The sequence below is a fragment of the Pteropus medius genome, unplaced genomic scaffold (genome assembly GCF_902729225.1).
Source record: "Pteropus medius unplaced genomic scaffold, Ma_sr-lr_union100, whole genome shotgun sequence".
In the NCBI taxonomy this organism is placed as follows: Eukaryota; Metazoa; Chordata; class Mammalia; order Chiroptera; family Pteropodidae; genus Pteropus; species Pteropus medius.
Window position 1 is genome coordinate 19988061 of NW_024349801.1, and position 23888 is coordinate 20011948.

General features: G+C 34.6%; 1 protein-coding gene across 10 annotated transcripts in view; it reads left to right on the forward strand.

The window, feature by feature from the left end:
• Positions 1–23888, forward strand: part of MYO5A (myosin VA) — a 157087-nt gene that overhangs the window by 54618 nt on the left and 78581 nt on the right. For all 10 annotated transcript variants that reach the window (XM_039889014.1, XM_039889012.1, XM_039889015.1 and 7 more), the window contains exons 4-9: positions 985–1129; positions 10154–10310; positions 14627–14770; positions 16992–17073; positions 17688–17795; positions 19565–19671. In XM_039889014.1, coding sequence (XP_039744948.1) covers positions 985–1129; positions 10154–10310; positions 14627–14770; positions 16992–17073; positions 17688–17795; positions 19565–19671 — 743 coding nt within the window. The remainder of the gene's footprint in view (positions 1–984; positions 1130–10153; positions 10311–14626; positions 14771–16991; positions 17074–17687; positions 17796–19564; positions 19672–23888) is intronic.

The following is a 23888-nucleotide window of genomic DNA, read 5'->3' on the forward strand; positions in this document are numbered from 1 at the left end:
TTTTCTCGTACATATGTAACCTTCTTGGTGAAGCCTTCCTTTGCCCACCCTCCTATCTAAATCACAAACCCCTTGCCTCTTCCTTAGTATCTATCTCCCTTCTGTTTAATTTTTTCTCCTTTTTCCTTACTACTATCTAACCTATGATATATATTTTACTCATCTTGCTAATTGTTTGAATTTCTTATTGGAATATAAGGTCCTTGAGGATAAAGATTTGTCTTTTTTTGTTTACTTTTATAAATCTAGCACTTAGACTTGAAACATAATTGGAGCTGAAAAAATATTTGTTGAATGATGACTTCATTACGTTAACATACACCTACTGTAAAATGTAAGGAAATATAAGAAAGTATAAAAAGGAAGATAATTACATAAATAATAACATGTAATTCACCACCAAACAATAACCAATGTTATATTGGCATATCCCATATGTGTGTGTATGCAAGAGAGTATAAATAGATATAAAATTGGAATCAGTCTCAGTTTTGTGTCATGTTTTCCTATGATACTTAATATTCTTTTAAAACATGATTTGTGGCGATCTGTCATCTGGATATTACAAAATGTATTTAACCACTGTTATATATTTTATCTATTTTCACTTTTCACTGTTATGAATGACATTATGATAAACATCTTCATTTAAAAATAAAACCCTTTGCATTAATCTCTAGTTATTTAATTTGGATAAATTTTCTAGAAGTAGAATTTTTGGTTTAAATATTTAAAGTTCTTTGAACATTGCCACAATTTTTATTATTTTAAATAGCCTAGTTTAGTTTTTACATGGTGTTGTAGTTAGGACTAGGTATAATGGATTTAGAGGCAAAGGCTATGACATATTTTTATCCTTAACAATTTGTTAGTTCAGTATTAACTGAAATTGAAATTTGTGTTAATTTTGATTCTCATTTTACCAAGTTTGATGTGCCCATTAGGATATCATTGACTTCTTTTTCTTTTTTATTCCTTCCCCAGGTATAGTCCTAGTAGCTATAAATCCTTATGAACAGCTGCCTATTTATGGAGAAGATATTATTAATGCATACAGTGGTCAGAACATGGGTGATATGGACCCACATATCTTTGCAGTGGCTGAAGAAGCTTACAAGCAAATGGCAAGGTTGGTGGAAGCTCTATTTATTAATTCGCGACTGTTATTAGATGTGATAATTTCTTCTTTGCTGAGTTGCAGTATTTTAAAATACAGTGAATGGCAACTTGCAAATTATTATTAAATAAACAGCCTTAATGAAGTTTGTCTCAGATAGCCTGCATTGTTATTAAAATAACCTCACATTTGTAAAAGGACATCTAGTTTTTAAAAACTGCCTTTGGAATTTCATCATGATCCTGTGACTCTGCAAGGACGGATGTTATGTTGTACAGGTGAGTGGATCAAGGTTTGTTGTTATTAAGTGATTTCCCAGTGTCATTCAGGTAGTGAATGGCAGACCAGAACTAAAAGGCCTAAGAGCTGGGAGAAATCTGCCTGGATCTTAGGGAATTAAATCTCAAGGAAAATATGAGTTTTAATGTTAGCGTTATGTGCTAGGGCATTAGTGATTCTGAACAGCATCAGCTAAAAATGTCTTTGACATTAACCGTGGAACCCTTACATTTTGAGAGTGGAGATTGGAAGAAAAAAGCTGCTTTCAAGACTAGATTACACTCTTAATAATGTAATAAAAAACTATGTATGCATAAAAAAAATAGTATATGTTTAAGTTATTTCTCCAGCCTACAGGTAAGAAATTGGCATGTTATAAATATGATATGGGAAACCCTAAAGCAATTTATGAAGTGGAGAGAAAACTAATACTACAGAGGTTATTGTTTTTTCTTTGCCAACGAGGGAGAGAGTTTATTTATACATAACTGTATCAGCGTATGACAGAATTTTAGAATTATTTCAATAACAGAGTCCATAGAAGATGATATGCCCTTTTGATAATAAAATATTATTAATACTTCTAATTAGCAGCAAACAGTTATTAAGTACTCTTTCTGTGTTAGACAATGTTTATTTGCCTTCCATTTATTAACTAATTTTATCCTCATAGAACCTTCTGAGGTTGCTATTGTTACTAATCTTCATTTTACAAATGAGAAAGCTGAAGCACTGAGAAGTTATGTAACTTTCCCAAGGCCACATAACTAGGAAGAATAGTTTTCTAATTCCATTAGCCTGACAATGTGAAATATTAACATATTAAATATAAAATGACTAAACATAGTTTTGTACTATATAACATGCCATATTATACCAGCTTCTACTATAGAATAGTAACAAGTGTCACAAGTTTAAGAAACTATATATTTTTAAGCTTAAAACTGAGAAAATTTCATCTATCAGTATTACTGTTTCCCTAAAGTTAAAGAAAAGCTCACCAGTATTTTGTATAGAATTGAAGCATCGCAGTACAGAGTGAACACCACAGGTATAACCTGAGAACTACCAGGCAGAGAAGGAATTGCATAGAATTCTAGAGCCTAAAAATAATTTCTGAAAAATTTTATAATGCTCATAAAGAACTATATCACTTGTTTGAAAATATTCTTCTTAAATATGAAAGCTTGGCTCGTACCATCTTTATTACTGGTAATTCACAAGTAATGTTAGATTTATATAAATATTTCTGACCTTTTACCCTTAGATTTACTTTGGTTTTCTAATATCCCCCCCGCCCCCATTATTTCCTATGGCTTAGCCACTCGATGTGATTTCTTAACTGGAGACTTCTTTGTTGTTTTTCTTAATAACTGGAGGTTTGTTGGTTTGTTGGTTTGTTGGTTTGTTGGTTTGTTGGTTGTTTTCTTGACTTATAGTCAGGCATTGATGTTGGAGGTTCATTTCTTGCCATTTTTTCCTTTACCAAATGAAGATGTGCCATCTTTACTATATGTGAATCCTGGTGTTTCTCATTACCAGTGCTCATAGAGGCCCCTCACATCTTCAGGGAAGGTACAATTCATTGCTTGTTCAATAGACCTTTATTGAGCACCATCCAAATACTATTTAGGGCATAGGGGACACAGCAGTGAACAAATTAGACAAAATAGACAAAAATACTTACTCTAATGAAGTGAGGTATGATAAACAATGAAAATAAAGATATACAGGCTATCATGTACTAATAAGTGGTACTATAAAAAATAAATTTAGAAAGGAGGTAGGGAGTCATGGGTGGGCCATAGGACTCAGGGAGAGCCTCATTGTAATGCTGCCTTTTTTTTCCCCCTAAACTTAAAAAAATAATAATTTCAGACTTACAAAAAGGTTGGAAAAATAGTACACTCCTGACCGCCTGTGACTCAGCTACCATGTGGTACCAAGTATCCTATTTATACAAACAAACTTGAAGTAATGCATGCTACCTGACAAGGAGAGTTTTATGTATGGTATGAAAAGGTGGATTAACTTACATTAATTAATAGCTGCCATGTTTAGATACCTACAATGTGCCAAGCATGGTGTTAGCATGTTACCTCTAATCTTCGTTACATCCCTGGGAGCAAACATCATCACCTCCACTTTACAGGTGAGGAAATTGAGGAAAGTAACTTGTTGGGGCTGTCATGCTAAATAAACAATACCTGAGTGCTAAGGTTTGAATCCAGGTCTGAGACTTCAAAGCCTTTCTTCTTTGTCATTTAATTTTTTTACTTTCAGCCAAATGACCTTACTCTAACATGTTTAAACCCCTCAGCTTAACATTGCATACTTCTATATCTGCACCTTTTATTTAGCCTAGAATATCCTTCTCCATCTTCCTTTATCTGCCTGATTTCTATTTATTCTTCATAATCCCAGTCAAATTTTACTTCTGGACCACCTTAGCTTTCGGTAAATAATTCCTCTTCAGAATTCTTTATCATGTGAATTGGGGACTTGTTGAGTACTGTCTACCCCATAAGGTTACAGTAGGAATAAAACAGTAACTATAAGAATCTGTAAAAATTATAAACAAATATTAGCTACTTCTGTTATGGCATCTTTATATTAGTCGCAGAGGCTCTGTACTGATGATGGAATAGAAAAGTCAGATTGCCATGAGAGAATCTGATTAGCATGTGACAGGCTTCTCACCAGGAATTGAATGACTTTAGCATGTATCTGTAGGGAACGCTTATTTTCATTTCCTGAATAGTCTCTCTGCCTCTAAAGCACAGCTTTCATAAGTGCCAGCACACTCTTTTGTAGTAAATATTTACACCTCAAAATTAATACTTATAAGTGTCATTGTGAACTTATTGTCTAGTATAAATCTTTAAAGTTTAAGTCTTCTTGGGATTGAACAAAAGTAGTAGTCATAGAGACCAGAGTAGCTTGATTTTAGTCATTATAAAATAGAAAAACTTAACAACTCTCTAATAAGAGAGATAGGGATTAGAGTCTCAAGTGAAGCTACATCTTTAAGTCACCACAATAAAAACAGTTTTGTAAGAAAGTATTATATTACACTAACTTAATGTTTTCTTTTTTAAAACATGGGATCAAATCAAGGGAAAAATAATTAGATTAATTGCCTGAGCAAAAGTAAAACTCTAGGTTCTGTTTTACGTGATCATGTTCACTTATAAGCTAAAAATTAGACCTAGGTGCTTATACACTTTACCAGCTAGGGTACCTGGCAGCACCCAGTGGGTAGTTATCAGAGATTCATTGGTGGATATGTTAAACTGTGTTCCACATGAGTCAGACCTGAGGGAAGCATTACTTAGTTTCCTCATTAGTGACCTGGATGTGAATTGAAAGTATGCTCATTAAATTTGCAGACGATAAGTTGATGGTATTGGAAGATATGAATAGTATTCAGTGTGATCATGATAAACTAGAGAGATTACATTTTTTAAAGGGTAAAGTTTAGAAGGAAAATCTATAAAATAATACACCTGATACAAAGTGAAAACTTAATAGACATAAGGAAAGGCTGGACAGACCAAATAGAGATATTGATACTATATAGATATAGATACTGAAGACCATAGAAGAAAAGTAGAGTAAAGTGTAAAACCTCTCTCTTTATTCAACCAGAGTGGATAATCTATCCTTGAATAATTTTTTCCTGGGGTTTCCAGTGCCATTACATGATTAATTCCCATTTCCCTTTTCCCACACCATTTGGTTTCTCCTAATAACCGTGTAAGAGTCAATTCAAGAAAAGGAAGTAAAAGCAAAATTAAATGAATGGGGCTATATCAAACTAAAAAGCTTCTGCACAGCAAAAGAAACCATCAACAAAACAAAGAGGCAATCAACTGAATGGGAGAAGATATTTACAGACACGCCTCCAATAGGGTCTAATATCCAAAATATACAAAGAACTCATACAACTCAACAACAAAAAAACAAATAATCCAATTGAAAAATAGGCAGAGGATCTAAACAGACACGTCTCCCAAGAAGATGTATAAATGGCCAACAGACATATGAAAAGATGCTCAATTTCACTAGCTATTAGGGAAATGCAAATCAAAACCACCATGAGGTACCATCTCACACCAGTTAGAATGGCTATCATCAATAGTACAAGTAATTACAGGTGTTGGAGAGGTTGTGAGGGGCAGGTGAGACTGCAAATTGGTACAGCCACTATGGAAAACAGAATGGAAGTTCCTCAAAAAATTAAGAATAGAATTACCATATGACCCAGCAATCTCTTTTCTGGATATGTACCCCAAAATTTTGAAAATATGTATCCATAAAGATATATGTACCATGATGTTCACTGTAGCATTATTCATGGTAGCCAAGACATGTAAACAACCAAAATGCCCTTAGATAGAAGTTTATATGATGGAAGATGTGGTGCATATATACAATGGATTATTACTTAGCCATAAGAAAAGGTGAAATACTGCCATTTAGAACAACATGGGCAGATCTTGAGATTATCATGCTAAGTAAAATAAGTTAGAAAAAGTTCAAAACTATATAATTTCACTCATGTAGGGTATACAACTGAATGCAGCAAACGAAAAAGACAAAGAGAAACTCATGGACACAGACGGTGCTGGGAGACTTTTGTCAAGTTAGCTATCACGTAGGGTGTAGTGACAAAATCGATCATACAGGAATTAGGAGGAGATCGTTTTTCTAATCATTGTAGAAGGTAATCTGAAGACTGCTGATACAGTCCCTTGATTAATGTATTAAAAAGATACATTCTGAGGACATTTTAAATGACTAAAAAAAGAACGGTGACACCACAGTGAGAACTGTTTTACTAGAATGATTTATCCTGAAATCAGCCAAAACGGTTTAGTGATTATCAGAGGGAAGGGGCCAAGGGGGTAAGTAGATAAGAGTAAAGGGGGTCAAATATAAGGTGACATAAGGAAATTTAACTCTGGGTGGTAAACACACAATGCAATAAACATGCGATGTTTTATTGAATTGTATACTTGAAACCTGTAGATATTATTTTATTAACTAACGTCACCCCAATCAGTTAAAAAAGAAAGAGTAAATTCAGGCATCACCTTCTCTGGCAAGCTTTTTCTGACATCTCCTCCTCACATCTCCCAGAAATTCCATACCCTTCCATCATGCCTTCATAGCGTCCTGGGTAGTCTTCTTTTCTAGCAGTTACCTCACTGCATTTTTTTAACTGTGTGCTTTCCACTCTCCATCAATAGGCTTTGATCCTAAAGTCTTCTACCTTCATAAAGTGCTTGGTAAATAATGGCTACTTATTACATGTTCGTCGAGTGAAAGAACAATCTAAAAGCCACAGCTCAAATGAATAGAAGAGAGCGGACTCTGTTAGTCACCTTGAAACCATAAAATTTTTATCCCTGGTGTGTTTGTTTGTCTGTTTTCTCCCCATATCTATCATGCTCTACTTTTTTTTCCTTTTGTATGTCTTTATTAGGAATTGCCCTTCTCCCTTCCATGTTTCTACTTGGCGCCTTACTTCTCTCTGTCTCTGCTCTTGTTCTATCTTTTTGACATTTCTTCCTATGGCCAGATAGGACTGAAAAACATTTTAAAGACTTTATTGTACTTATTTTATAAAGATTTCTGATTCCTGTTCTTAATTTAAGATTATTTTATATTTTTATCATTGTAGCCCTTTATTTATTTTGACCATCTCTGATTTGGGGGTCCTCCAGTGAAAAAATGTTGCCCATGTCACAATCTGAGTATCTGTAGGCCTGTCCTGTTCCAATAGTCCCAAGAGTTTGCCCTGGCTTGGAGTACAGGCTGTGGCCAATCCAACATCTGAAAAATCAATTGCAGGGTTAGTTCGACTTTTAGATCATAGTACTTCAGATTTTGAGGGGGACTTTAGATGCCATTTAAGCTTAAAGATGAGAAAATTGTGACCCAAAGAGGTCATGTAATTACTCAAAGCCATGAAGCTGGGTAAGTGACAGAAGCTAGAACTGGAATATGGATTCAAAGAAGTTTATATGATGGAAGAGTGGTACTCATTTATATATTGGAATGCTCTACCAGGCTTTGGAAAAAAGTTAATTCTCTCTGCCAAAAAGTCAGGAAAATATAAGAAATAACAAAGTCCCTTAAAAACATTGAAAAACTATTGGTTGTGTGGACAGAAGATCCTAAATTGTGGAAAAGGAAATGTTATCTGGCATATGCTTGACATTAGTGTCTATATGTGGATATTTGTACAAATCTCTGTAATACATTTGAACAATCTTGATCTTATGGCCTTTAATATTTTTCTTCTTCCCCATATAGTAGGAAAGGGTTTTTACATATGAATCTTTAGTTTGTTTGATATAAAAGTTTTTCATTAAGATTTGAAATAGCTTTTCAATGGCAGTACAGTTTAGAGCAGTTCCTATTAAAATTTCCTTTTCATCAGATTATTGGCAGCCTCCTCACCTAGTTTGCTATTAGAAGAAGTGCTGGGAGACTTTTGTCAAGTTAGCTATCACATAGGGTGTAGTGACACAACCGATCATATAAGAATTAGCAAGAGACCACTTTTCTAATCATATTGTAGAAGGTAATCTGAAGACTGCTGATATAGTCCCTTGATTAATATATTAAAAGGATAAATTCTGAGGACATTTGAATGACTGAAAAAAGGACAGTGGCACCACAGTGAGAACTGTTTTACTAGAATGATTTATCTTGAAATCGGCCAAAAATGAACAGTGGCAATGGAGTATCCAAGACAGTCTAGAAATTCAAATAATAAGGAAATGAGATGGTGAGTATGAAGTTCAAGGAAGTTGAACCTCATTATAAAATAATCATTATAAAAATAATGTTACGTACAAACTTGTACTATAATAAGAATTAGACATTCCTTAGTGTGTCATCAAGGTTCTCCTGATTTTCCACACAATTTGGGAGTCAGAATGTTAGGAACAGGCTGCTGCCTGGCCCTGTTAGAGTGATGTGAATGTATTTATTAGGCCTGTGTTGGGTATTCCCACCACATTTTTCAAGGTCTGTAAAATAAGGCAGTGACCCTCATTTTCTCAAAGGAAAAAAGAACCTTTTCCTTAGAAAAGTCCTAAATTTCTACTCTGGAAATTTACTAACATGAACGGTTGATTTCCTACTACTTTTGTATCTCTTAAACCCATTTGCCTCTCTCAATTGTGATCACTACACCTTTTATTTAGACTTTGATAATTTTTCATCTCGCCACCCATATTCCACATTGCTGCCAGAGTGATTTTACTAATTGGGTTGTGTTCTTTTCTGTTTAAAACTCTGCAGTGGCACTCGATAACCTTTAGGTGAACTTCAAATTCCTTAACATCTCATGTAAGACCTTTATGATCTAGTTCTTGCTAACTTCTGCAACATTGTCTGCTGTTGCTCCATGTTTCATCCAAACAGAATTATCTGCTTTTTCTTAACTTCTCATGTGTCTGAGCCTTCATTTGTGTTACCTCCTTTCCCTGGAATGTTTCCTTCCTAACGTTCTCATCCCTTGCTTTCTCCTACTCATCTTTCTAGACCTTGTTCAGATATCATCTCCAGGGAGTCTTCCCTGACTACCTGCTCCTTCTCAGTGCCCCATCATATATAATTTTGAAATACTAGTCTGTCTTTTCTGTTAGAGCATCAACCACTTGAGGATGCAGATCATGGTTCATGTAACATATCTCTAGTATTTAGCACAATGTTTGGTATGTAGGAGGTGTTTGATAAATATTTGTTGGATAAATAAATCTCTTTTCAAAGATAAAAGGATCATCTTCTGTAGCAGAATAACCTTCCCATCTTGTGGCCTTATAAGATAGTTCTACTAAAAACCTTTGAAGTCATCTTGTTTCTTTGTAAATTAAGGGCACAAATGATACCACCTTTCATTCAGTTATTTTGACGAATTAAAACTGACTGCTAGTTTTATCTCAAGAAGTGGAAGTTTCCTGCTTATGTCCTACTAGAAATCATAGCCAAAGCAGAGAAGCTGATTCTTAGGCTAGGTTGCTCATTGAAGTTCTATTTACTGATAATCAATACACATTTACTGAGCATTTGTGATGTGTCAGGTTCTGGACTAGATGCTGGATATTAAATATAAACATGACATAAGTCCTTATCCTCAAAGAAATGAGTCTTATGAACAGGTTCATCACTAAGAATTTTTGTCATTGTGTGAATGAATTAAAGGTAACAGTCTTTGAGTTCTGACATATTTGAACAAATCGGCCAACAAATGAACCATTTCTTCTCTGGCAGTGAGGATACTTTAGTAGAAGATGGAGCTTGTGGGAGACACTACTTTATGGACGATCAGCTAGTAGACAATTTGTAATTTTAATTAAATAGGATTGTCTTCCACGTTCCTTTGCTGTGCCTCCATTCTCTTCTGAGGTGGTTGACAACAGCACTGTAATATACCAAAATAATTCTCTAGGAATAAAATAGTATCTTTGAGTTATGTATACACAAAAAATTCAGAGACCCTCTATCCTTAGACGTGATGCTCTCTAATTTAATGCTTGATATCTTCTCCCTCTCTGTTCATTGTTAGTTTATAAGTAGCTATTTTTATTAGGACTTATCATTCTTAAGTTCCTTCCCACATTGTTGCATGTATGAACCAGCAGAAATTCACCGTGACTCATTGATGAGAACACAGAGAAGATAATGTTAATCACATTCAGAAGCGGGCAGCACTGTCAGTTATTCTTCTTTGTTTTACAGAGATGAACGAAATCAATCCATCATTGTAAGTGGAGAGTCTGGGGCAGGAAAAACAGTCTCAGCTAAGTATGCCATGCGATACTTTGCAACTGTAAGTGGTTCTGCCAGTGAAGCCAATGTTGAGGAAAAGGTCTTGGCCTCCAACCCCATCATGGAGGTAAGACAGTGGCAGCCTTGGCCTTCTTATTATATTCTCTTGTTAAAAAACATGTAAAAACAGTTGATTGATTCAGCACATGTTAGAAGGTCTGGGATCTCTCTTTCACTAAAAGTAGAATACTTCTCCATGTGTTTGTAAGAGATCTAGGAAAAATAGAAGTTCACTAAGGTAGACATTTTGAGTAAAGTCAGCTAAAGAGGAATCTACTTTATTTCCTCATCCTGAATAATTAACCTGACATTGAATCGTTGCCTCTAAATAGCTGGCAGTGGTACTTCGTTTTCCAAAGTTTCTTTCTTATTAATTGACTCTATCGTTCCTTGTACTAGAAGTGTAAGTTACTCATTTCTCCCAATCCTGAGTTCTTTTTTAAGCTTCTTCCAAAACATAGGAATTACTGTGTTCAAGCATGAATGAGTTTCATTATTCCTTTGCCCACATTTCATTTTGTATACTTAGTCCAACCTATTTTGCTATAAAGTTTTGATTTTTTTCCAAATTCGAACTGTAAACTTAAATCGTGACCTTGTAAACATTTTTCTTCTTATTTCTGTCAAGCATATCACACAGTTTTAGGTCAGAAAAAGAAATTCGGTAACTATAAATTCTTGAGAAAGGAAGAACCACAAAAGGCTGTCCTTTCAAAAGTGGAATATGTATACAAAGTAGAAATGCTTATGCCAAAGAAAATGGACCTGTTTGTGTGAGACTTTGAGTATTTTAGGATTTGTAACTAGAGAATTATTTGTCCAATATGATTTTAGGAAAGTTACATGTTTGTAAGTAGTCCTGTTAACTGGAGAAAAGTATAGCTCATTAAATGGGGAGAAATTAGTTTGGACATGCAGAAACAAATCTTTCTTATTAAAAATTCAAATTAGCATTTTTATTTATATATTTTTCCTTTCTCAAGCCTTATTTGTCACCCAGACACAGATGGAGTTTAGAACTGGCCTGGTGCACCTGTGGTACAAGTGGTTTTTGCAATAATCAGTCCAGAGGTAATTGTGCCTGGTTTGCAGTGCTGTGTGTAACACATCAGAACAGAATGCCATGACCCCTTGCCTACAGAGCTGCCCCTAGAGCAGCAGGACTTCTATTCTTGGGGTCAAGAGATCAAGATAAGCGGGGAAGTTAAGAGGCCTCCTGGACTAGGTGCACTATGGAAAGAGAACTGGAAAAGTTTTCTCAAATGGCATGGACAGGAGGAAACATGTTTGTGCCAAAAGAGAGTAGTAAAGATTTTAAGCAACTATGAAGATTTGTAAGCATTTAAGCTACAAATACAGTAGTGGATTACACTGGTATTAATATTGGGGAAATACAGAGCCAGTTTGGGGTTTTGGGCCAAAAAACAATGGGGCTTCCTACTATATTTTGACTTTTTCTTGGCTATGACAATGAATTCTTAATATATGGCAATAGTTTAGGCCATTCTTAGTCCTTAATGTTAGAATATCCCATGGTCTTGATTGTGATGGCATCAAAGGAATCTCATCTTTTCTAGGCCTAGATCATATAATAACATAAGTCTGGTACAAACCTTCTAGAATATGTCAAGTTAAATGAAATATTTTGACCTTGCTATATTTCTTTTGAAAAATGGCAACATCAGTTTTTCTACAACACAGGTTTGAGTTGTGTTAGTATGAGTGTTATTAAAATTTTGGAATGGCCACAGATACTACTTTTTAATATGCAGTTGTAAGGAATTTACCCTGTTTGCTAGGATGAACAAAAAAGATAAAGGCATCAGTTATGCTTAGCTACTTCCTGCTATATTATTGTTTAGTTTCTCTATGAGAATTTTTAGTAAGAAAATTTGTTAAAGAGAGACTAATTTTCAACAACCTCAAATTAAGCCATCCCATTTTCAAAGATTAAAATGGAATATGGGACTGAGAATGCTGACAAAGGGTTTATAGTTACAAGAAAAAACATAGGTAAAATATTGAATATGTGGCCCAGAAAATTTTTAGCTTTAAACCTGCCTTGGGACTATGCCTCTATATCAGAGTTCTTTACTGTGATGTCAAAAAAGGCAGGTCCAGGTCTCTAGTGAGCTGCTGAAACTCATCATTGGATAATGAGCATCCTACATGGTTAACATCATAATGCTTTAAAAAGCAAACTATTCTTTTTGCAAAATACAGATGATGTACAGAGAAGTGATTCTTTTTGCTCTATTTTATCTCATTTTCCTTTTCTCCTGGAAACTTTCATCCTAAGATGGAGTCAGAGATAATTCTTGGGCCACACTGGGTTCTTAATAGTTCTTTTTTTAATCTTCAGTAATAGTAGATGAAGAATTTCATTTCTATTTAGTTAAGAAGAGTAACTCTGTCATCATTTCACTGAAATCCATAATAAAATCAAGACCATAAAACTTCTTTCTTTTAGCAGTTTCTTGCTGATTGAAATGAAAATAGTATTAAGGGAGGCTGTTGCATAAACACTACTTATAAGGCAGAGGGAGCAATTAGAGGGAGTGGACAAAATGTACTGTTTATATATAGAACCTTTCTATATCAGGTTCAAGGCTTAGAATCATATTATTTTATTTTTGAAAAGGACCCTAGGGCTCATTTATCCTAGTCAGTTTATACTTGAAGCACTAAAACTTAAATGATGGCAAGTTGGTAATAGGGCCTGGTCTGATACTCACATCTTCAGATTTCTATTTCACTTGCTTCTTCTGCCCTTCTTTGTTCTATGTTTAAATACCTTCTACTCAAAGACAAAGGAGTCTATTTCAACCCTTGTCTACCCACTGTCTCTTCACACAGAGTGTAGTATTGTTTTAGCAAGTTGGCCACTCTGACTCCTACTCTGAGTAAGTTGGAGAGAGATAACATATGGAAGGTGGGATAAGAGTCAGGAATGAAGGCGAAGCTATGACTCACCCTTCCCCCAACTTGCTTAGCTGGGGAAAGGAAAATGCCCAAGACAGTGCCTGGTAAGCACTCAGTAACTATTACCGCTGCTTCCCATGCTACTCTATGTAACTCTTCATCTGCTCTTTGACAGAATATATTGCATTTATCATTAATTTCCTTTTCTAAACAAAATAAAAATAATGGGAACATAGGGAGACTTTTTGATGTGCTTTTTATAATATTAAGAAGGAGAATATCCAAGTGAATATCTGTATTGTTCAGTTATCTTAGGCTACATTAGATCACTCTGTTATTTTGCTGGGAGGATAGCTTTCATCATTCTTTCCATTTAAAATGTTAACCTGAAATATAGCAGTGTTCTTATTGCTGAAACAAAATAGGGCAGTACCTGCCCTGTATTTCAGAGAGTGAAAATACATTTTCTTTGATGGATCAGAGAATCTAATGTGTTGACTTTTGTGGCTATGTTACTGTTTTCATCACTTATAGTTGTATTGTTTTTTAACACTCTAGAGCATTTTCACATCTTTCTCTTTGCTATGGCTTCAGTATACTAATCCTAATAGTCACAGGCTTTACACAAGTGAAAGATATTACTCTTATGAAATTATCATATTAAACACTTAATATATACATCACGTGAACACTTGCTTTCTTAACTACACCATGTTTTTTGCTTTGCCTTGAAAGAAAAATGTATAGAAGCATGCTACCTAAATCAGAAAGCAGTACATGTGCCATTTGAAGATTATATAAAAGATTAGCAGAAAGTTACATTCTCTGTATTCTATAGCAAATCTTTTGCAAGTTAGATACAGCTATCAAAATCCAAAGCCAAATGTTATTGTATCTGGTTTCTGAAAATGGCTAATACTCTACAGATAAGCAGTACACTGGACCTTTTTTGTCACAGGATAAGATGATAGAAACTTCTGGCTAATGAGATCCTGAACACTAGAGCAACATTCTCAAGAGAATATTAATTTGTCTTAATCAGCTTATTTACATAAAACAGACTAAGATTTTCAAGAAATCAAAACTCTGATGTTTAACTAAGACGGCTTGTGCCTTAGAAGCTCCTGGGTCCACCCATTCTCTTTTTTTGCTGGCATGAATATGTTCAGATACTGCAAATGCTGTATGAAAACCTCACAGTTGCTGGTTTATGTTTACTGTTTATGAAAATAATTGTGTGAGAATAACAAGGCGGATACGAACTATTACTATATATCTGTGTGGTTGTGCAGTGAGCAAAACATACACTTCTGTCTGCAGGGGCAAAATTGGTTCTGTTCTTAAAAGAATCTGTTTTAAAGAGTTGTGTTCTATTGTATCCTTTTTCTCCCTGAACCGACTCTATAGATGATATGTCATGAACTGCACTAGTAAAATCTTATTTTTTCCTTTGCTTCTTAGTCAATTGGAAATGCTAAGACAACCAGGAATGATAATAGCAGCCGTTTTGGGAAGTATATTGAGATTGGTTTTGATAAGAGATATCGAATCATTGGCGCCAATATGAGAACTTACCTTTTAGAGAAATCTCGAGTGGTGTTCCAGGTAAGCTGGGCATGTACACATATAAATACTTGTGTTAGATTGCCATATTAATTCCAGAGCTCACGCTTACTGGTCTGCATTTTATTTCCAGATACTCTTGAGCATATTATGACGATATTACTACAAACCACATTTGGACTGAAACGTGTAAAATGATGCCTGTTAGAGGCAGGAGACTACCCAATTTAATAATAGTCTGTGGGACTAGGCCCTGGTTTAGGTTTAAGGGTTTTGACATTTTTCTTCAGATACTTGCAGGAAAAGACTAGTTAAAAGGTGCTATTAGTTTAGTCTTATCTTTCATATTTCCCAGTTCATAGGAAAGACATTGGTTTATGCTTTCAATAAGTTACAGTTTGAACTCAGGTCAAGAAAAAAATTCTTTTTCTCTTTCCTTCCTTCTCCTCTCTTAGAATATTATATTATGATATTGTTTAGGTAAAATAATGAAAGTTAAAAAATCTTCACAACTGAGTTGTGAACTACTGTCAAAGAACACACTCAAGTCTGTGTATAGGATTTCATTCACATATCTGTTCTTGGTCCTTTATTTTTATTTGTAAGTGGGAAATACTACATATTTATGGGTATACCAAGGAAATGTGTTCTTACCATTGGAAAACTCCCCCAAAGCGCCCCTGGTGACCCACCACATGCTGTGGGACCTGGGTTTCTGTAGCCCCTTAACTGGATGCCCAGTGCACTGAAGTTCAGATTCCCCTGGCACTGCCATGTGGCAGAGTCTACAGTTTCCATTGCTCAAGTCTGTTGTGGCTTTGAAGGTATCTGAGAGTCATACTGAGAGTCATACTGAGAGTCATGTTTCAGCAGCCTGTAACTATCATGGCTTTGACTTTGATTTGTGTCTGATTTGTGGCCACCTAAACTATAATACTTGATTGTATAGTATATAGTAAAGCAATAGTTACTCTCCTCCATTGATCTAATATGATACAGGTACATACAGGGCAGTGGTAAAATGTATATGTATATACTTGTAAAGGTTTAAAAAAAAAAAAAAGCTTAGTAGCCAAAAGAAAGAATGGGGAAAATTTGTAGATCTAAGAGAAGATTAAGTGTAAATAGTACAGATTTGATTGATAGGTAAACAATTAAAGGTTAAGTGAGTATGGTGACCAGAGGCTAGTAGTGCTTAAGACAAAACATAAAGATAGGCCTAATCTTGTCTTATCTAGAGATATTGAAGCAATTCTAGCTGTTTCCCAATCCCCAGAGCTAAATAATATCTAGGATGTTGGATATGTCAAAATAAGTCAGACAGAGAGCATAATTGATATTGTCCTTCGTGTACAAAGACAACCAAAGCATTTCTATACATCCACCTACTTTTCTAGTTGGCTGTGGGCTGAACTGTCTGATCTTTTGCCTAATCATGCTAATGATCACTGGTACATTATTAATTTGTTCAGTGTCTTCTGACCCTGTTGTAGATTTTCTTTACCAGATATCAGCCCGCTTTGGGCATCAAACCCGACTTTGGCCTTCCTTGCACTATTCTTTAGTTAACTGAATACACTGCAGAATTCGAGTATATGATAGTAGAGTCTCAGGATTCAGTTTTGCATGAATATAATATTATAATATTGTTACAACTGTATTTTTAAAGTATGTAAGTGGAAAAACTAAGACTGTCAGGAAATACTGAGAAATGATCTTAGAATTGTACATGATTTATTTTCTATTTTATAAGATAGTTTTATTGATATTAAAATATGTAGACTAAAATGATATAGAAAATGTAGTACATTTGTGGATTTCTTAAAACAACCACAGTAGATGGTTCAGTCTATAAAATATTGCAAAGATAGGATATTCTTTTTCATTTGAAGTGTTAGGAAGATCGTGAACCTAAGATGATACTCTGAGAAAATACTGAGTATTCCAAAAGAAATAGTTTTAGCTTCCCCCAAAGGCACTGATCTCTTATGATAATGCCATACATAAGGCTGTTCAATAGTTCAAAAAGCATTGCTATCAGATATTTTACTTTGAATGTGACCAACAGACACGTACTCACATATGTGTACTCACACATGACTAATAAATCGTATGATTTAGTAATCATTATGATGTATTAGGAAATTTGGGAAAGGACAACTTATTGCACCGAGATAGTTAAATATTAAAATTCTATTTTATGATCGAATTTTCTGAGGTTGATATTAAAATTCTGTAATTGAAAACTCTTCTTATTTCAAAGGCAGAAGAAGAGAGAAACTATCATATCTTCTATCAGCTTTGTGCCTCAGCAAAGTTACCTGAATTTAAAATGCTGCGATTAGGTATGAATATGGCATTAGATTTATTGCGCTGGTATTGTTTTCTGTTAATTTCTGAGTTCATAAGCTTACTTGTTAAAAAAGAGATTGTCTCATACTGAAATATTTATAGATGACTTAAGAGGTCTGCAATTAGCTTCAAGATAAACCCATGGGATGGGGAAGAAATGAGTGGCTGTATAAATGGAACAAAATTGGTCTTGAGTTGATACTTGTCAAAGATGAATGATGAGTACCTAGGGGATCATTATACTTATTTCTCTATTTTTGTATATGTTTGAAATTTGCCTTTATTAAAAGAAAAAATTTTAAGGAGTTTATGTGATAGAGGCCTATGAGGTTTCTCATGAGGGTAGTAAAGTGTTTGAAGCATGTAGATTGAAATAAAACCTATTTAGGAAAGGACTATCAATTTCACCAGTTAGAATAAATAAGCTACAAATATTTTACTTCATCATGTAATTTTGAGTTTTGAGGTCCACTGAAAACAGAGGCAGTGGAACTCCAGACTCTTTGTACTTACTTGTTCTATCACTTCCCCTAATTCAGAGTAGACATGAGGGTAGAAGTCAAGTCTTTTTCATATACTGCAAATCTTTTATTTTCCTAAATTGCAGGAAATGCAAATAACTTTCATTACACGAAGCAAGGTGGCAGTCCTGTGATTGAAGGAGTCGATGATGCCAAGGAGATGGCACATACCAGGCAGGCCTGCACTTTGTTAGGTAATGTAATTTTTTTCTTGAGTTCTTATGAGCTATAGCTTTTTGACTGAAGAAACCATTGTTTGTAATGTTGATTTACCTTCATATAAAGTAGTGAGTATTGTTGAGAGATTTAACTTGCTTATAAAACACATTTGGACAGCAAATGGGCACGAGGTTTTTTTTGGGAGGTGATGGGAACTACTCTAAAATTAGATTGTGGTGATGGTTGCCTAACTTTATAAATTTACTAAAAATAATTGAATTACATGCTTAAAACAGGTGAATTTTAAGGTATGCAAATTATCCCTCGATAAAGCTATTTAAAACACATTTAGGATATCAGTGGAGGTAGGACTAATTAACTCTGCTTAAGTTCTTATGAAATCTGAAACCTAGAGCTGAATGAAATGAGTTCCTGTGCAAACTCACATTTTGTATGTTTTTTTGTTTTGAGTTTTTTTGTTTTTGTGGCTGGGAAATGTGGCTAGGCAGCAAAACAATGTATTACATGTAGTTTTGTGGCTGGGAATTGTGGCTGAGCTGGCTAGGTGGCAAAACAATGTATTACATGTAGTTTATTCTATTTTTGAAATGGCTGAGATGTCACTGGCTTGTTTCTGGTATTAAAAAATATTGGGTTTACATATAAGTAAATTATTCTTTAGAACTGTAGTGCTCTAAATATTTACAACTTTAGTGGTAAATTATTTAAAAACCTCAAAATATGAATAAATCTAAACTCATATTTTGAAGAGTACCCTGAAGTGAGTTAATTTAATTTAAAAATATTACTAATCAGAATATGCTCCAGGACCACTGTAGAGCTTGCAAAAATTCATAATCTCAAATCCTACCTCCGACCTACTAAATCAGAGTCTGCATTTGAACAAGATTCATTGGTGATTCACATGCATATTAAATTTTGAAAAACACTGCTTTACTTCTAGGCCTAAATCTGTTTATAAATAGAAAATTAGAAATTTGAAAAAGCTGTAATGCAGGAGGTGGCAAAAACATTCATTATAAGATCCAACACTCAATTACCCTATATATGATTACATATTTGAAAATAATTTTACTATTTTTATTTGCATGTAAGTATATCTGGTATTCTGGAAGTTATTCTCTTATTTAAAAGTGAAGCCAGATCTGATTAAAAACCAAGAGCTATCCAGCTTTCTTATCCTAGCTTATCCTTCAGGTCTTGCACTAATGCTGCATATGGACATTCACTCATCAGTGTGGGGTACAACACCAGCCTGAACACTAATCTTGGGATCTCTTTGACTTATACTTGTCTGTAGTTAAAAGAAGTAATTAAATAATCTGACTTAAAACAGCTTTATTGGACTACAACTTGCATTTCAAGTAGATATAAATAGAAAAGGTAATAGTATTAGTAAAATATTTAAATATAATGTGTGATAATGATGATTATAATCTGTGTAGCACTTATATGTGTCATATATAGTGTGTTAAGTATACTACATGGCTTTTCTCATTTAATGTTCACAAACACCCTTGAGAGAGTTACAATTATTCCCTATCTCAAAAGAGAAAACAAAAGCATAGAAGGGTGAAGTTACCAGCCCATGTAAGCTGAGCCCGGCCTTGAGCCCAAGTCTGTCTCACTCCACATGAGAGAAGTGTTGTTAAGTATGACATGTTATAATGTGCCTAATATCTGGCAATATTCAACTGTTAAAAATAGGCTTAAAATTGTCTGCTGTGATTGCTTAGTTCCTGTTTTAAAATTAATCACTTGTTCATTTACTCTGTTGTTTCAGGAATTAGTGAATCTTATCAGATGGGAATTTTCCGGATACTTGCTGGCATCCTTCACTTAGGCAATGTTGGGTTTACGTCTAGAGATTCAGACAGCTGCACAATACCTGTAAGTTTAGAACAAACATAGTGTGATAGCAGTTGATTTGTATTTTAGTTTTGTCGATTCTTAATGGAAGAAATATATTTGAAATCTCCATCAACATTATCAGAGAGATATATTATCCAAAGTAAAATCTCGAACTGAAAATAAAGAAATATGGATTCTAATCCCTGGTGCAATGATGACTCACTGTGTGTGTGTGTGTGTGTGTGTGAGAGAGAGAGAGAGAGAGAGACTGACCAGACAGACAGGCAGGCAGTCAGACAGACAGAGAGGTAGAGACTCAAACTTGGATACATGTCTGATCTGTATAAGCAGAGGTGGGAAAAATTAGATATGCAAGTTGGATTGGTAAATCAAGAGAGAAGGGTTCATTTGGAATAAATACCAAGAACTGATAACTTTATTTGTGTCTCTAGTTACGGAAGCGTAATATGGTTAAAACCTATTGAAGAAACCGTTAGCAGTGGTTATTTCTGGAAAGAGGGACTAGTTGGCTATGGGATGGGGTGTCTTCACTATGATTTACATACTCTTCCACACCTAATTGTAACAGCACATTGAGAATTAAAACTCAATTCCATATGTGGAAACATTTGTTTAAAATGTAATAAACCTGACAGTCTAAATTGTCCTCATTGGGCATTCGCGATTTGCAGTGTTTGCTGATCACTACCATCAAAGATACACACACACACACACAGAGACATATTTTTTCTTAGGTATCTTTTAACTTTATTAAAATGGAGGAAGTTTTAAAATAATTAATTCTTTTTTCATATAGCTTCCTTATGGATTTTTTAAAATTGTTTATTGGGGTAACATTGGTTAATACAATTATATAATTTTCAGGTATACATTATAATTTGATATCTATATATTCTGTTGTGTTTACCACCCAAAATCTAGTTTCCTTCAGCTACCATATATTTGATCTTCTTTATTCACTTCACCCTCGCCCTATTCCCTTATATTTGACCCCCTTTAACTGTCTACCTACTACCTCCTCCTATACCTCCCACCCTCTGGTAACCACTAGTCCATTGTCCATGTCCATGAGTCTCTGTTTGTTTGTACTGTTCATTTGTTGCTTTTAGGTTTATATCCCACATATAAGTGATATCATATGATTTCAACTTTTTCTGTCTGGCTTATTTCGCCTAGCATGGTTATCTTGAGGACCATCCATGTTTTCACAAATGGCAGTATTTCATCTCTTCTTATGGCTGAGTAATATTCCATTGTATATATGTACCACAGCTTCTTTAGCCAGTCATTTATCATAGGACACTTTGGTTGCTTCCGTGTCCTGGCCACCATGAATAATGCTGCTATGAACATCGGTGTGCAAATATCTTTTCGGATATGGGTTTTCAAGTCTTTGGGGTAAATACCCTTTAGAGAGATTGCTGGATCATATGGTAGATCAATTCTTAGTTTTGTGAGGAACCTCCATAGTATTTTCCATAGTGGCTGTACCAATTTGCAGTCCCACCAGCAGTGTACCTCACGGATTGTTATAGAAGACAATCTTGAGATTTATGTTTCACTCTTCAGAAACCTGCATTGATATTAGCAAATCTGCATGTAGACTCGTGTGAGTTAAATTTGGGTAAATTCGACTTTAATTTTGAAGTATGTTTCAGTATCTCTGTCTGAATTCAATCTCAACTTTATTCACTCTGTGTTTTGGGGTGAATTGCTTAGCTTCTCTGAACCTTAGTTTCCTCATCTGTAAAATGAAAGTCCCTTGGTGTTCTAATTTACTTTTGAGTTTTGGACTAGGTGCTCTGATTGACCTTCATGTTGAATTAATTACATTTAAAACTGTTTTTAAAATAAATGCACAAGAACTACTCAGAGACCAAAACTAGGTGAAAATAGAAACTCAGAGAACAAAGCAGAACCCTAAAGCTAGAACTCACTTTGAGGGCATTTGCTGAACCCAGTGACCTTGAACTTTGGTTTTCACAGCTAATTGGGGTGCAGGAGACTAAAGACAATGCCTAGGACTTACATTAACAAGGTAACAAATAAGGGAATCCCTGCCTAAAGCTGAGACCTAAATGGGGAACTAGTAATAAATCTTCCCACCACTCATTTCAAGAGTTCAAAGAAAAGTTAATCTGACTCAAACTTTAGTGCTAAGTAGAGGAGGAAAAACCAGTTCCCTAAATATTTATAACAGTGAACTGACTTTCACACATGCTCCCAGACTGTTTCATAGTTCTTGTGTGGTCCCAGAAAGCTACATACAGAAAACTTAGCTTAAATTGGTCCTGGATTGGTCAGGCACTAGATCCACCTTCAATCTAGGCCTCAGTAGAATCCCATGATAACAGTTACAAGAAATATCAACTCACAGTAAAAAAACAAAACAAAACAAATAACAAATTCCACAATCAAACAAAATAGAAGGAACTAGATAAAGAGTCAAACCTATTAAGAATGCCAAAAGAGATTAATAGCAGATTTGACACAACTGAGGAAAGAACTGTTGAGTTATAAAATAGATGTGAAGAAATTATCCAGAATGCAAGATAGGACCCAGTAAAGAGAGATGAGGATAGAGTAATAAATTCTAATTTTAGTCTAATGAGAATTTCTAATGGAGAGAAATAAAGAGAATGAGACAGACATAATGTTTAAAGAGATAATTCTAATGAATTTCAGAAATTGTGAAATGACACTAAACCACAGATTTGGAAAGTCCAAAAAGTCCCAATTAGAATAATAAAAAGAAATACACTCTAGGCACACTATAACAATACCAGAGGCAAAGAGAAAATCTTAAGACAGGCAGATAGATAAGACATGTTACTCTTGAAGAAACAGCAAGTAAACTGGTAGCTTACTTTATCAGTTTGAGCTAGAAAACAGTGGACTACTATCATCATTGTTCTAGAGTAAATAACTAATAACTTAAAATTATATGTCCAGTAAAAATATATGTCCAGAATGAGGAAAAAATAGAAGTGTTTTTAGACTAATAGAAATTTGTGAGAATTTGTCACCAATAGGCCCTCACCAAAGGAAATTTTAAAGGACATAGTTTAGGCTAAAGGAAAGTGATCCCAAATAGAAGTTCTAAAATATGAAAAGAAATGATGAATCAAAAAAACTAGTAAAGTGCAGGCAAGTGCAGATCAAATTTGATTAATTAAAACAATAATAAAAATCAATTATTATTATTGCAACAGATAGAACTCCCCACAAAATACTTACTAGTTACAAAGGGAAAAATATCTTTCCAGTGGAGAAGTCTGGTGGACAGTCCCTTAACCAACATCATAAAACTTCTGATATGGCACACTGAGGAGAACACAACATCCTTTTCCTGGTATTCCTGCTAAAAAGGCACAACCCAAATCTGATTATGAGGCAACCTCATACAGACTCAAATGGAGGGACATAACTTTAAAAAAACGCCAGTCACAAAAGTCAAAAAAAAGTAAAGAAGTGTTCAGAAGAAGTGTTCAGATTAAAAGAGACTAATGAACCATGATAACTAAATTCAATGAGTGAATTTAGATTGGATCCTAGATTATAGAAATATTGTGTGTGTGTGTGTGTGTGTGTGTTTCCACAGAGGACATTATAGGTCAATCAACAAAAATTGAATTAAGGAGAATGGGGTGAAGGGTTAAAGGAGTACAAATTAGTAGCTGATGGATGGACATGGGGATGGGGAGCACAATATAGGGAATGCAGTTAGAATGAATATGTTGGCTAGGTGGAGGGTCAGAGGAGGGAGGGAGCAATTGGGGGGGGGACCCTTTTACGAACTATATAGATGTCTAACCAATGTACTGTATACTTGAAACTAATTAAAATTTTTTAAAAAATTGAATTAGATCTGCAGGTTTGATAATAAGGTTGTACCATTGCTAATTTTCTGATTTTGTTCATTTTACCATAGTTATGTAAGATAATGTCTTTGGTTTTTAGGAAAAGTAAACTGAAATGTTTAGGACTAAAGGGCTATTATGTTTGCAACTTACTCTCAAAAGGTTCTGAAAAAATAATGTGTGTGGATATGTGTGTGAAAGAATGAGAGAGACAGAAAAGGATACAAGTAAATGTGGTTAAATATTAATACTGTATTTAGGGAATCTGGGTGAAGGGAGTTCTTTGTACTATTCTTGAAACTTTTCTCTTAGTCTAAAATTAGTTCAAAGTAGAAAGTTAAATAAAATAAAGTGAATCACCAACCCCTCCTCCCC